The sequence below is a fragment of the Poecilia formosa genome, unplaced genomic scaffold (assembly GCF_000485575.1).
Source record: "Poecilia formosa unplaced genomic scaffold, Poecilia_formosa-5.1.2 Scaffold34, whole genome shotgun sequence".
NCBI classification, from domain to species: Eukaryota; Metazoa; Chordata; class Actinopteri; order Cyprinodontiformes; family Poeciliidae; genus Poecilia; species Poecilia formosa.
This window is the reverse complement of record NW_006799973.1, coordinates 3327580-3341935: the sequence shown is the minus strand read 5'-3', so window position 1 is coordinate 3341935 and position 14356 is coordinate 3327580. Positions and strand designations below refer to the sequence as shown.

The window sequence follows — 14356 nt, the reverse complement described above, 5'->3', positions numbered from 1 at the left end:
AGGAAACACCTAAAACATGCAGGGCAGTGAGCCTTGAGGACCAGGGTTGGGAAACACTGGTTTAGACAATAAAGGATGCACTTCTACATCAAGAAAAGACAACTAAATTACAAAAACCTGACTGGATCAGTAATGCATAAGATTTCCAATTTAGACTTTCGGATTTACTAGGGGTGTAACGGTAAACACCTGGACGAATTAATACAACATTTTATCAGTTTTTTTTTTTACCTGAATACATGGAGGATGTTTATGTGTGGAAGTAAGAGCGCAACTTTAAAACATGACACCAAAACAAAGAGGACTCCTACTTGTCACTAAATGCAAGATGTGTTCAGGTACAGCTGGGTTAGACTGTCAAAATATCAAAACAACTACCAGGTGATTTTAACATGTTTTACTCTTAAATATGGGCAAAGTATTATTTAAAATGTTTAAACATCAGCACTGACTATTTTCTATTCATACACTGGCTACGCCTGCTTATTTTACTTTTTCCATTAAAAGAACAACTATCACTTTAAGTTTTAGAACATGATAAATTCAAATTGATTTCAGAAATTTAGAATGATTCTTTGTTTACTCCTGACATAAATAATGATCTGCTTATTTACCTTGAAAGAAACCTACTGAAATCGAACAACTGGATCATAATTTTAAAACCTAAATTCCTACCAAACCACAATGTTTTTGTGTGCTGTTGCATTCCAGAAGTTAGAAGCCTGACCATTTCCGTCTTTTGATTTTATGACTAGAGTAAATTCAAAGTGAGCAGCAATCTTTTCTTTACAGTCCATTTTTTTCCTTTTACACATGTCTGATCGACCTTTTGCCCTGCGACAGACTGTCGACCTGTCCAGGGTGTACCCCGCCTCTCGCCCGGAACGTTAGCTGGAGATAGGCACCAGCACCCCTCCCGACCCCACTGAGGGACAAGGGTGTTCAGAAAATGGATGGATGGATGATCGACCTTTTATCCTGATATGTGTAGTATGTCCCTACAAAAAGCTTAAGTCTTACATAGATATAATAGATTCATCAATACAAATATTCTCTTAATTTCTATTTCATATCAATGTATCTTGTTAATTTATCATTACAGCATTGAAATTAATGAACAACACACTCATTTTGTGTTGTTCAAAGATAAAGTAGGAAGTGTCTGCAGACACTATTATGAGAAAACTGCAACTTTTACAGTAGATGTCTTATTTTGCACTGATATAAATAAATTCTCTAACTTTCATTATGGTTAATCATTAAATGATAAGGTGCCAGAGAGAAGTAAACTATGCTTAAATTTGCTAAAGCAAAGCAACAATGTCATGAGCCAGCTCTGGCAGCTCTGTCGTCATTGGTTTTTGCTTAACAAAGCGTCAAGTTTTAGCAGAAGTTGGTTAAAGCCAGGCAGCCAGCCTGTTTGGTTTCAGCTGCAGAGTGCTTTAATTTCTGTTCATCCTGATGTCAGCGTAGGTTGGTGAAGGGTGATCTGATTCCCATTGGGCTTGCACATTTTTCTTCGAAAACTTAACATCTGCGTAGTTCACTTCCTGGTAAAAAATTAAAAAAGGAGAAAAAAAAAAGAAAAATCACCATTGTTGCATATGAAAAACTAGCCATGGCTGCATAACATATAACAGACAATATTCCTCAAACAAGCATCAAATGAAATACACCACAGATGTTTTGAGCTACATTTTCTTTTTCTTGATTCAATGTCCAACATTTTGTGTGGTGATAAAGTCCCAGCTACCAGACAGATATAAATATCTGTTATTCTTTCTATAAAAAATAACCTAGAATATTTTGAACATCAATTTGTTACATATTTCCTACATACACTATTAAAATAACCATATTAAAAACAGTGTTTTACTCTTAGAATGCCAGCTATGAGTGTTGAAAAAGATTTCTATTTTATCCCCCCTACTCATCTGGTGTGTGTATGGTGAAATAACTACGGACACATATTTTCACTGTCATCCTCAAAGGGAACTTCCAGTTTTAAGCTGAAACAACAACATTCACAACACACCGAGTCCAGACAACAACATATTAATGTACTTTACCCTTCTGTTCAATGTCACCTCAAGAATCATTAGGTTTCATTGTCAGGCCATCCTTCTGTGTTTAAATTTCTTTATTTTTTTTCCTTGAGGTTAACAATTAAAACTGGTGCTTTAGTAGGTTAATTCAAATGTCTCAAGGTTTGTTTGTTTGGTGTTAAAGTGTACAGTTGCTCATAATTTTGCATATGGGAAAATATAACAAACTTCAGTAAAAAGTCTGACTTGAGCCTTGATAAAATGTTGCAGCTCTCGTACTACATCAGCAAAAAAAATATTGTTTCCATTTCATGAAAAAACTGTGGCTTGTTTTGCTTTGCTCTAAAGAATGTTTATACAAATGTTTAACTATTGTAAAATGTAATAATATTTTGAGCATGTTGTATGTTGTGTGCATGTCAGTTGTGTGAAGGAGAGAGTTTCATGTCCTGTTTGAAATCTCTGACACTCTTCCTAGACCATCCTTAATCATGCAACCTCAGAATCAAAATGTTTTTTTATTGTTATTGTTCAAAAGCACAACAAAAATCATTGACAAAAGCACCAAATTAAATATCAAGTGGATATTTTTTTAAGTAAATTTAGAAAAATATCTCATTAATTACTAATGTAAGCTATAATGGAAGCAGTGACTGCAGTTATTAAACAACTTTTCACCAGCAAACGTGCTGTTGCTGCAAGTAAATGCAGCAAGTCAATGACTTGAAGAAATCTGCTGGTTTCCTTAGAAATATTTTTTTTAAAACTACTTTGAATAATTAATTGACCTTGCTGTATTGTGTCATCACTAGGATCAATTGGGAAGCATGTGTGACTGAATTGAAAATATTTGTAATGTGACATGAGACATTTGTTGTGAAATAAACTGAATTGAATTACACTGAAAAGTGCAGATTTTCTAAACTTTCTAAATATAGAAACACGAAGGGTAATTTTCCCCGACTTTCACTGCTTCTTCAGACTGTGACTATTTCTGCATATCATTAAAACAACATGCTATGATGCAGAAAAGACAAAAAATCTAAATCCAAACATGAGTTTCATTGAGAGTTGTCATTCATTGTATTTTTGATCAAAAAAGTTTTTTACATATTTTTTTAAGAAAAACTGCTTTTATTTTGACAGAGTATGTTCTTACAGGTATGCTCAAAGATTTTAAATTTATCATGGCAACCATAACCATAAGAATAATCTTACTATGAAAATTTAATAGCATTGATAATTTTTACCTCATTGTTGTTTGCAGCATTAGCTTGTCTATTCCCATCTATGAAATAAGGATAAATTAAAGTAAATCAACAAATGCTGAATTAATAAACATACATGCACAACCTTTACACACCTACCTGTTGAAATATTTCTGTTTGAGGTTGTCCCCTGTTTTCTGTTGAGACAAAAATAAATTATGAAAATAGAATAAAGTAGAAAAAATACTTATAAATATTCACCATACACTATTGTCCTATCCTGTTTCTTATAATAATTTTCAATTATATATGAAATAATGCAATTGCAATCACTGAATGAATATTGTTTAACACTTATAATTATCTTTAATTCTTTAATAAGAAACAGACAACAGTAAAAACAGTCAAATCCAAGATTATAACTACAAAACAGAAGCAGTGCACTGACAAAATATAGAAAGCACATTTTTAAGGAATAATCTAAGCCTATCTTAACTGTAAATTATTAGTAATTATAGAAGGTTGTGTTTTATTTTCAGAGGGTTTTTTTCCTGCTTACTTTTTTTTAAGTATGAAGTACACTCCAAGGACAATTAAAGAAATGCATACTACACAGCCAATTACAATTCCTGCAATGGCTCCAGGGTGAATGCTTCCTAAAAAGCAACAAAAAAGAAAAACATGTTTAGAATGCAAAACTGTCAAGTTACACAATGCTTTCACAAAAGCAAGCAGTAGGAAACAAACAGGAGTGGTTCTGGGAAAACAAATATCTTTACTAATTAAGACAATGATTCAGAATCTCTTCCAGTGTTGTAGTACTCGAGATCAATCTTGGTCTCGAGACCATTTTTTGATGGTCTCGGTCTTGTCTCAGTCTCGGGCGCTGAGGATTCGGCATTTTATTTCGAGACCAGTCAAGACCGCAACTGTGAAAATATCACTAAAAGTACAGCATACTGTCCACTTTATTTGTTAACTTCTTTGTTTTCAGTGGATGCAAAACGCACCGATTAAAATCCAACCAATAACGTATTCCTGTTACTCCCCTCCCCACCTTTCACTCACACGCGGCACTCTGAGACATGAGCAGTTGTTTTCTCTGAGCGGCAGAAGATGTCTGTCTAATCGTCAGTAATGGAATAGTGCTGCGTAAATCATAAGAAATCCTATGGCCACAGCTAACTCAGCAATGCTTCGCTTTCACACACGGTGGAGACAACGTTTAACTATTTTCGTTGCTTAGAAAAGTAGCTCAAAGAAGGTAAGCTCCGTTAACGTGATGTTAGCAAAGCTAACTGTACAGAGACACGTTATTTGTGACGAAAAAAGTTGACTGACTTGTCGCATATATGGGACAACGCTGTGTCCAAAAGTCTGCAATATAGTGTTGTGACATTCAGGAACAGTACGATTAATCTGCTCATCTCTTTACTTATTAGATAGGACTGGAGTGTCGCTGAGAGCCGTTGTTCTATCAGATAGCCATACGCTGTCAGGATAGCATACATGCAGTGAGTAGCATGCCCGCGCATGCGCATTAAGAAGTCTGACTGTCAGTGGAGTTGTCAGTTCAGCAGAGGCAACAAGTTATGACGAAAATAAGTCATTAAATTGTTTATAATATGATATAATATGATAAGTAGATAGATGCAATGCATGCATTGTCATGGTTTCAAAGTGTATTTAAAACAGAATCTAGCTGCAGCTGCAGTCAACTACAACACACGCCCATGTAAAACTCATTAACCTACTTAACCGCTAAGTTAGGGTGCCATACAGCTGTTAATAACAGTGTATGATGATCTACGTCATGATTCTATGTTGCTGATTAAATAAAATCATATGGTAATGACAGGGTATACATGTCTGAGTTAAGCGTATGACTATCTGACAACGTATGCTGATCTAACAGAACACCGTTGTTCTATCAGATTACCGTACGCTGTCAGAATAGCATACATGCAGTTAGTATGCCTGCGCATGCGCATTAAGAAGTCCGACAGTCAGAGGAGTTGTCAGTTCACCATACGCAGCAAGTTCTGGCGAAAATAAGTCATTAAATTGTTTTCAATGATAACTATATAGATATACATGTGTTGTCGTGGTTTCAAAGTGTATTTAGAGCAAGGTCTGGCTGCAGCTGCATTCAACTACAACACACGCCTGTGTAAAATTCATTAACCTACTTAACTGCTAAGTCAGGATGCCATACAAGTGTTAATAAAGTGTATGATGATCTATGGCATGATTCTATGTTGCTAATTAAATAAAATGATATGGTAATGATGTGTCTGACAGATATAGCCGTGAGTTTGTTCTAAGCGTATGACGATCTGACAAGCATATGCTGACCTGACAGAACACTCTTCTTTGTTCTTGTAATGCTCTGCATACACTGCAGTACCTATCATTATTTTATTTAATTATGTACATTGATATTTTTTAATTAACAAATAAATAAAACACAAGAACAAAAGAGTACGTAGAGCATGCACATTGCTCTTTGATTGCTTTTGTTCAAAGTGGCAGCTGTAATGTGTGCCATGGTGTCAGACTACCTGGCTTCATGTACTGGGAGAGAGGGTGAGAACAGTCACGATGAGCGCCTTCTGTTTGGTTACTTCTTGCTTGTTGCTCCTTGGTCAGTGTTCATAGTTGAGCGTTATTTGCCATCTGGGCATTGCCTCAATTGCTATGTTAAATGGTACAGAGAGTGGTGGTTTTTGACATGAGCAATATAGGCAAATGCCCAGGGCATTATCTTTTTAGGGATGGCACCAGACCACCGCGGATTGTAGCACAGAGATGGAAGCAAAGCAGAGCAAAAAGTTTGTTCTGCTTTTAATATTGGTAAAATTTATCAAGTATTTAATATCTAGGTCTTTTTATGGGAGTACGGATCTTTCAGATCAGTTTGAGAAGCAATTTTGATCATATTTCACATTTTATTGTGTCATATAGCGTGGGGCGCTGGTCTTGGTCTTGACTCGGTCTCGACTTTTCTCGGTTTTGGTCTTGACTTGGTCTCGGACCCTAAAAGTCTTGGTTTTGTCTCGGCCTCGAAACACTCTGGACTTGGTCTTGTCTTTGTCTTGGGTTAGGTGGTCTTGACCACAACACTGATCTCTTCTACTGTAGACTAACATAGACAAAGAACTGGAGATCATGAATAGAACCACTGAAATAATTAGTACAATCAAACCTATCAGAAGGGACAGTTTTGGTAACGCTTTCAGGAGATGGGTTAGTGGTGGAGATACACAGAAACTGTGGTTGTATCGTAGACATCATCTAACATCTCTACCATTGAACCAAACCCTCACATAAGAAACTGTAACTTAAACTGTATGGAATAAATGTCCCTTTTTAGTTTCCTACCGATCTCCGTATCAGCGTATAATGTCTGCAGGTTTGTGAGTGCTAATGGGTGAATTTGTCTGTTGTGTAAAGCACTTCGATAAGTAAGTATGACTGGAAATGCTCTTGATGAATTAATTTTGTTTACCATTTCAGATTAGATTAAAATAAAAAATTTCTTGCCATTCCAATAGAGATTGGAATGGCAAGAAACTGTTAGAGACTGTTATAGACTTGCACTGTTGGGATAATTTTCTTCTAAATAGACAAGGACCCTGTCAGAGTTGATGGTTAGATGGAAAGAACTCAATTCAAGACAATCCTGGAAAAAACCTCCTAAATGTAGCAAAAGAGACTTGCCACTCAGGAGGAGCTTCCATCAGGACAACAACTCTCAACATGCAGCCAGAGCTACAATGTAAACATTCCGATGAAAGCATAGTCACTTATTAGAATGGCCTAGTCAAAGTCCAGAACCTAAATTCAATTTACTCTGAGTAAAATGTGGTCCTACAGGGCATGGGGGCTAAATACAAATACACTTTTTAGACTTTCATCTGTAAACGATTTTGAAAGCTGTTTCTCTTCATCAAAAATGTGCTACTGTTGTTTGTATGTCACATAAAATACAAATAAAATATTTTTGAAGTTTGTGAGTGTGATGTAGCTTACCTTCTGTAGAGATGTCCTCTATATAGATAACTGAAATTTGAGATATTTCATATTTTGAGGTTCTGCTGTTAAAGGCCTGACAGCTGTAGTTTCCACTTTGATTTTTCTGAACATTGAGGAGTTTGCGCTGAGATTCAGAATGAGGCAGATCATTTCCATTAAAGAACCAATTAAAACTGGCATTAGGTCTGGAGTCAGCTGAACAAGACAGGTGGATGTTTGACCCTTCTGGATATTTTTGAGAAGGTGACCTTAAGTTGGTTTTCTCTGGGCCATCTGTAATAATAGAGAACAATTAATATGAATTAATTGTACACATTAAGTTTTCTTAGTGTAGTGTTTAATCAGCATCATTAAGCCAAATATTACAAATGTGAAAATGAAGTACATATTAAAAATGTATTGTGCAACCAATGTCATTACTGACCTGATTAACTGATAATGTTTTATAAATATGATGGTGTGTTTTACTTGATCTGATTTCTAATAAATGTGTTTCTTATATTTTCCTAAATTATGTGGAAATATCAACAAACAACATCTATTAAGCTCCAATATGCTATTGTTTTCATTTCAAAAGAAGGTTATTATAGTGGTGAAAAACTCACAGCTAACAGTGAGGTGTAGTGGATCACTGCTGGCAGGATTGCACACATAACAGCTGATGTTAAAAGATCTATGATGTCCCTTATTTTTTATTTGATCTACCTTATGTATCATTTAATTAAACACTCAGGCTGTGTACATTAAATGCAGTTTTCTTCTTTTTCTTTCTTTTCTTTTTTTTGGTGTGACAGTTTCTGTTTAAAAAAACATTGGGCAAAATGTCAAACTATATTTAAATATATTTATATCAAATATATGTTTATATTTTATCTAGAGCGGGATCACCGGGAGCTTTGCGCATGTGTGATTCTATTGCAAATTGGAAACTGAATGGAGTGGGTCTCCTCTCTGCTCCACTGCAGGCTATTTTTGGAGGTGGTGATAGAATTCAAGACACCTCTCACTGCTCACTGTAACTAAAGTACTATCAGTGTTTTCCTGTTTTGACACCAAAGTCTCCAATAAACCAGAAAAAGTAGCTAGAGTTGTCGCTAGTCATTTTTTTGGGGGAAAAAAGTCGCTAATTGGATCTGAAGATGTAGCTACAACGTCACTAAGTTGGCAACAGTGCTCGAGTTCCAGATGTTGCAGAGTTCTGCTTTGTTTTACGGCTGTCACTCATGCAAAGTTCTATACATGCGTTGTTTCAAAAAAATCTTACTATGTACCACCACATGATGGTACATACTGTTATTATTCCCATTTGTGTTTAAAGAAACTACACATATATCCGATCCCTGATCCCTGATAGGGATCTAACACCTGATTCTGATCAGTCTGACACCACATGATTGGCCCAGTGTCCGATCACATGAGAAAACAACACAGAAAAAAGCCGGTCACTTATGCCAACAACGCTCTGCAGCCTGTCAATCCTAAAGCAAGCAGCGAGCTGTGAGTCTCTCCCACTTCCTAAGTACTGCAGTCAGTCTGACAGTCATTTGTTCAACACCGTACCTTAGCCAGTAGTCAGAGCAGAGGAAATATTTTCCACTCCATGTCCACAATGCAAATAAATCACACATTTTAAAGCTGAGTAATGCTATCAATCAATTTTTGCCATGGTATTTCAACTCCTGACTTGCCATCAGTTGGACCTGCTGCGTCTCTGAGTGAAATCATAATGAAATGATTTGTGTCCGAACCAAGGCTGAGTGACAAAGTTGTACAAAACTGTATCTCTCCAACCAATAGGAAAATTCAACTGCCTAAACATCATTCAACTAAAGGTGACCAGTACTGAGATGGTTTTAGGTAAACTATTGCAGAACTTAACAAATTGTCATGAAAATGTCAAAATTTGCACAAAAACATAAAGATAGAATCCTAACACATACTTAATTTATCAGCAAGAAAAGTTGATTTCAGTGTTAGATACACTAAGTATTTAGAAGGGTACACTAGTAAATTAATAACAAAATGGAATAATCCATAAAACTGCAATTTTTCTTTACAGTAATCCCAGAATGTGAAACTCATATCATATGGAATCACTGGTCATGAAGTGATATATTTCAAGCCTTTGTTTCTTGTCATTTTGATGATTGTGGCTTACGGATAAAAAGAAAAACAGAATTCAGTATATCAGGAAACTACAACACTTTGAAAACAATAATTATTGGAAACCCGTGGTCTCACACCCTAATCAGTTTAACTCAAAACACCTCCACTTGAACCTTTGAACTGTCTCTCACTCTGGGTCAGAAGGTTTTGAGCAGTGATCATACTCTCCCTTCATCAAAACAAGATCTCGATGAAAAACTGATGCAACACTGGATGGAAATAAATCTTGTGATATTGTGGAAGCTTATTGAAAAAATGCCATAGCAAAAATGTGCTTTAATCAAAGCTAATCACTCACTAATAAGAAATATTAGTGAGTGACCTTGTTTGTGATGACTTTTCTTTTGGTCAGACCTTCACAGCAACTACATCAAACCGTTTTTAGTATTTTGTTAGTATCAATATGTGTTTAAAGCTTCTGTCTTTTAATAACCTTACTAAAAGGCTATTTAGTTGTATTACACATTTTACTCATCTAAAGTCATTTTTATTTTAGTTTAATTTTAGTCCAACAAATTTAGTCCAATAAAATATGGATATAAAGAGAAATTAGTTGTCAAGGCCCCTTAGATCGTACATTTTTGAGCTTTTACAAAAATTTATGTCTTTGAAAAACATTCCTCCATGATGTTGTATGGTAGGCAAGAAAATGGACTGTCTACTTTAAATAACTACTACAATATCTGAAATATTAATTATTTTTAAATAAAGGTATTGAGTCTAAGGCAGGGGTGGGCAATCCTGATCCTTGAGGGCCGGTGTCCTGCAACTCTTAGATGTCTCCCTGGTCCAAAACGCTTGAATCCAACAGCTGAATCACCTCCTAAATGTAGCCAGGTTCTCCAGAGTCCTACTAACGACCTCATTATTTGACTCAGGTGTGTTGAAGTAGAGATGCACCTAAAACTTGCAGGAGACCGGCCCTCGAGGCCTGGAGTTGCCCATCCCTGGTCTAAGATCACACAGCAGTGAAGCTTCTAAAAGGCTGAATGAAACTGTCAGCTTCTAACAACCCTGAAGTGCATGAACCAGAAAGAAAATGAGAATTAAATAAGTATGAAGTTAGCCATAAAGGTAGCCTTTACATTGAGCTTGGTCTGAAGTGATAGCCATCATCCTATCTGATTTTTTTCCTCTGCTGCCTTCAGAAAATATTTCCATATCTCTGCACTTTAAATTTTTGGTGTTGTCTCTTCGCACTGCAGGTTGTGGGGAAAGTTACCTGTGGGACTCATCATTCACTTCCTCATTCTCAAGAAGATAACATGTCATTGTTTAGCTTTCCAACTCATCCTGCCTTCCACAATATCAAATTCAGATCTGATTAGATTTCATCTTCTGGCAACCTTTTAGTCTTATTTTCTGCTTTGAGTTTATTAACACATGTACCCCAAAAATGAGTACTCTATCCAGCTGCATGGAAGAAAAACATTATTTAATATTTTAATCTCTACAAGAAGGGTTTTATTAAGAGTTTACCTCTGGTCTCTTCTTTAGCATTAAAAGAACTTGGCTGTATCATCTTTATGACTTCAACATATCACTACTTCTTTACCTTGCAAAGCTATTTATTCAGCATTAAAAAGTGTCACTAAATCTATAGAGCTTCAATGCTTTGCGCTTAAGAAGTGAACAGATTTTAGCTATAAGTGTATTGCCCACAGAAAGATTGTCTTTAAATCTGCAACATACTTTGCTGCCCCTAGTATATATGATGAAAGGGTGAATTTTAGCTACATGCTTCAAATCCTTCTACAGTATGGGTTGCAGTGTTGACATTTTAGTCCTTTTATACATTATTATGTTAAGATAATTATGAATTCTTTTGATGTTCCTTAGATGGATCCGCTTTTATCTAGGCATTCTTTGGACCATCTGATACTAAAATCAGCAAAAATATAAAGAAAATGTAATTTCAAATAACAATAAGAAACTACATATATTTTGTTTGTTCAGATTCAAATCTTAAAATAATTATATTAGACTGTCAAATTAAGTATTAACTAAGTTTCTAGATAAAACTTTAAAAAATATTGATGTGACCCTTCAGTAATGTGTGGTGGTAATTTGATCTCTTATGGCTGCAGCACATTTAAACATATGGTAATCAAGTAGATGAATAACTTACAATAAACAGAGATGTTTACTGGAGCACTGATGACTGAACTGACAGGATTGGACACATTGCAGCTGTATGATCCCTGGTCATTTCGGGTCACATTGACTATAGTCAGATTGGAGTTTTCTCCATTTGTAGTGATCTGAACTCTGTCATTGGTTGTGACCTCAGAGTTGTTTTTCATCCAGATGAAGGAGAGAGAACGTCCAGAGGAGGAGCAGGACAGATTGATGGAGCTGTTGAACTCAATCAAGTCTGTATTCAGTGTGGAAACTCTGACATTGGAAACTGGTTCTGTTGGAGGAAACAAAAATGCTGTTGTCATAAAACACAACGGACAATAATTTTGGTATTCATGAACTAATTCAGTACAACTCTTCACATGGAGAAGTGATGAAATATTTAAAAGGTATGAATTTGCGTCTTGTTCATGCCGAATAAAACCTTATTCCTCAGAAGACTTGGTCAAATTTGATCTTTTTCACCCTGGATTGCTAGAAATACTACTAGCTTTTAAATCAGTTCTAATTTGCATGAATCTGTGATATAATGTTTAATTTCTACAGTTCTTTCTCGGGTTCTTTCTTTTACATTTTAACCAATGTCATTTTAAATGCTCTGAAGGAAATCGGTTTTTAAATAAACAATGTAGTAGACCATCCTTGTAAATTTTGTAATTCTTGTTGTCATAAAATAAATTTAAAATAGTACAAAATTTGTACATTTCTGTGCAAAAATAGTACAGAAATGACAGAGAGCTCATTTCTGCTTAAAAGGCCATATAAGATGGATGGAGGTGAGAAAGACAAATAACGGTGAAAAAATAAAGTAAGTTGCACTGAAATTTTGAAGACTGGAACAAGTTAATATATTGTTAGTTTTCAACATTTACTCACCATATACATCCAGTGTGGTGCGTCCTGTCGGGTTGTCCATTCCATCTTGAATGGTAACTATGTATTCTCCACTGTCACTGAGTTTCAGATTCCTGAGTTCCAGAGATCCAGTAGATCTGAAGAGAGTGATCCTGCCTTCATATTCTGGTCCAGTTGTGTTTACAGTAGTATGAGAGGAAATTATGAACTTAGGTGTTGAACCAGAAATAAGCTGCCAGGTGACCAACTCAAATGGTGTCTCTGTTGAAGTCAAGTTTGTTGTGAACGTTATTGCTCCTCCAACAGAGGCAATCAGAGGACCATCTGGTAACACTCCAGCTCCATCAGATAAACCTGGAAGACAGTTACAAATTTAATATGGTATTAAAAACGGCTTAAAAAGTCAAATAGCAAATCGGGATAAGAGTTTACGGTTACTATAAAACGCCTAAAAAAGTCAATCCTGGTGGTAAATTTTAGTAATGTGGAGCTCTGTTACTGTTTTGATATTTTTAAGGTTAAGGTTAGGGTTTATTGGTTATAAAGAAATTGATTGAGGATTTAATTTATTTCAAAAACATTTCACCGATATGAGAATCTTACCTTTAAAAATCACAGAAACTATAAAAAACAGCCGTAGCATAGTGGTTGATTTAAATTTGGAGGTGATACTGTGAGAACAGCTCAGCACTCGAACTGAAGCTTGAAAAAAGCAGTGCAAAGAACATCAGTGACTACTTACTGGTGTTATCACGGAAATGAGAATCAACAGCACGGCTCACTTGAGTTAAAAAATTGCTGGAGGGCTCCCTCCTGTGGTGAATACATTTTTGTATGACCTAAAAAGATGGGTACAGTATATTCTATAAATTATGCTACTTCAAAGGGGTAAAAGAAGATGTAAATTCAATAATGATCAGATTGGGCTTACAACTTATTCAGTACATTTAACAAGTACAAATTCTGAGTTTTCTCAGTGTGCTTTGGTCAGGTTTTAAGGCTGTAATAATTTGTTATATATGAAATGTAATTTGAGTTTTTAGTAACTGTCTAGAACATTATTCCATAAGGTTATATTGTCCCTTTATTTTAGTCTTATTAATATTTTACATTAAAAAAAAACACATGAACACGTTTTTAAGAGTAAGGTAACTTTAAAACTACACTGAAACAAATTTGTCAGTGTGGACTGACAAAGAAAATCTCCAAATAGTTCATTCTAAATATGAAATATTTGGTAATGCTCCAAAAAGGCTGGTATCTGAATCTTTGAATCTCTTTGAAGTCATAGTGTGAAATAATGAAAGACATGATTCCTTGTGTTCCGTAACAAAATCTGAAATAATATTTATTAAATCACCACTGTGCATTTTTGCCCGTTGAACTATTTCAGATAAATATTTTCAAAACTCAGATAAACTCTTTTTCAATGTTTATAAAAAATTTATACTAAATATATATTTAAATAATTTTTAATCTGTATTAATAATTTAGGATTACATTATTAATATATTGTTAGTTTTCAACATTTACTCACCATATAGTTCCACTATCAACAAAACATATATTTAATGAAAGAATTTTAAGCTTTAAATACAGTCTGTTACAATCCAGTTAATCATATATTTTAGCCACAAGACAGTTAAAAGTGCCTTACATGATAAAAACTTAATCAGTCAATCAATCAAATTTTATTTGTACAGCACATTTCAGCAGCAAGGCATTTCAAAAAGCTTTACATAATTAAAAACAGAAACACAGAGTCATTTAACATTGAATAAACAGTAAGAAAGAGAAAGAGATAAAAAAAATAATAATATAATAAAAATAAAAAATAAAAGTTAATGAATGAATAAAAAATAAAGATAAAAACATTAAAACCCACACCCTTTACACTTCTAAGAGAGG

At 34.9% G+C, this 14356-nt stretch overlaps 1 protein-coding gene and 1 long non-coding RNA gene across 2 annotated transcripts; both read right to left on the bottom strand.

The window, feature by feature from the left end:
* Positions 1 to 731: 731 nt before the first annotated feature.
* Positions 732 to 3450, bottom strand: LOC107835981 (uncharacterized). The gene is made up of 4 exons (XR_001661823.1): positions 3413 to 3450; positions 3296 to 3333; positions 971 to 1550; positions 732 to 826 (listed from the first exon to the last, which is right to left on the bottom strand). It is a non-coding gene; the product is annotated as an uncharacterized LOC107835981 (long non-coding RNA).
* Positions 3451 to 3808: 358 nt separating this feature from the next.
* LOC103136831 (carcinoembryonic antigen-related cell adhesion molecule 6-like) lies at positions 3809 to 13136 on the bottom strand. The gene is made up of 5 exons (XM_007550261.2): positions 13052 to 13136; positions 12470 to 12802; positions 11583 to 11867; positions 7286 to 7561; positions 3809 to 3909 (listed from the first exon to the last, which is right to left on the bottom strand). The coding sequence occupies exons 1-5, from the start codon at positions 13089 to 13091 to the stop codon at positions 3809 to 3811; spliced, it is 1035 nt and encodes a 344-aa protein (XP_007550323.2). The 5' UTR covers positions 13092 to 13136.
* Positions 13137 to 14356: the final 1220 nt, after the last annotated feature.

Coding starts and splice junctions, on each gene's coding strand:
- LOC103136831 (XM_007550261.2), bottom strand. CDS start 13,091: ATGCTACGGCTGTTTTTTATAGTTTCTGTGATTTTTAAAG. Junction 12,803..13,051: donor AGTTTCTGTGATTTTTAAAG/GTAAGATTCTCA, acceptor ACTGTCTTCCAG/GTTTATCTGATGGAGCTGGA. Junction 3,910..7,285: donor AGAGGACATCTCTACAGAAG/GTAAGCTACATC, acceptor GTTGCTTTTTAG/GAAGCATTCACCCTGGAGCC.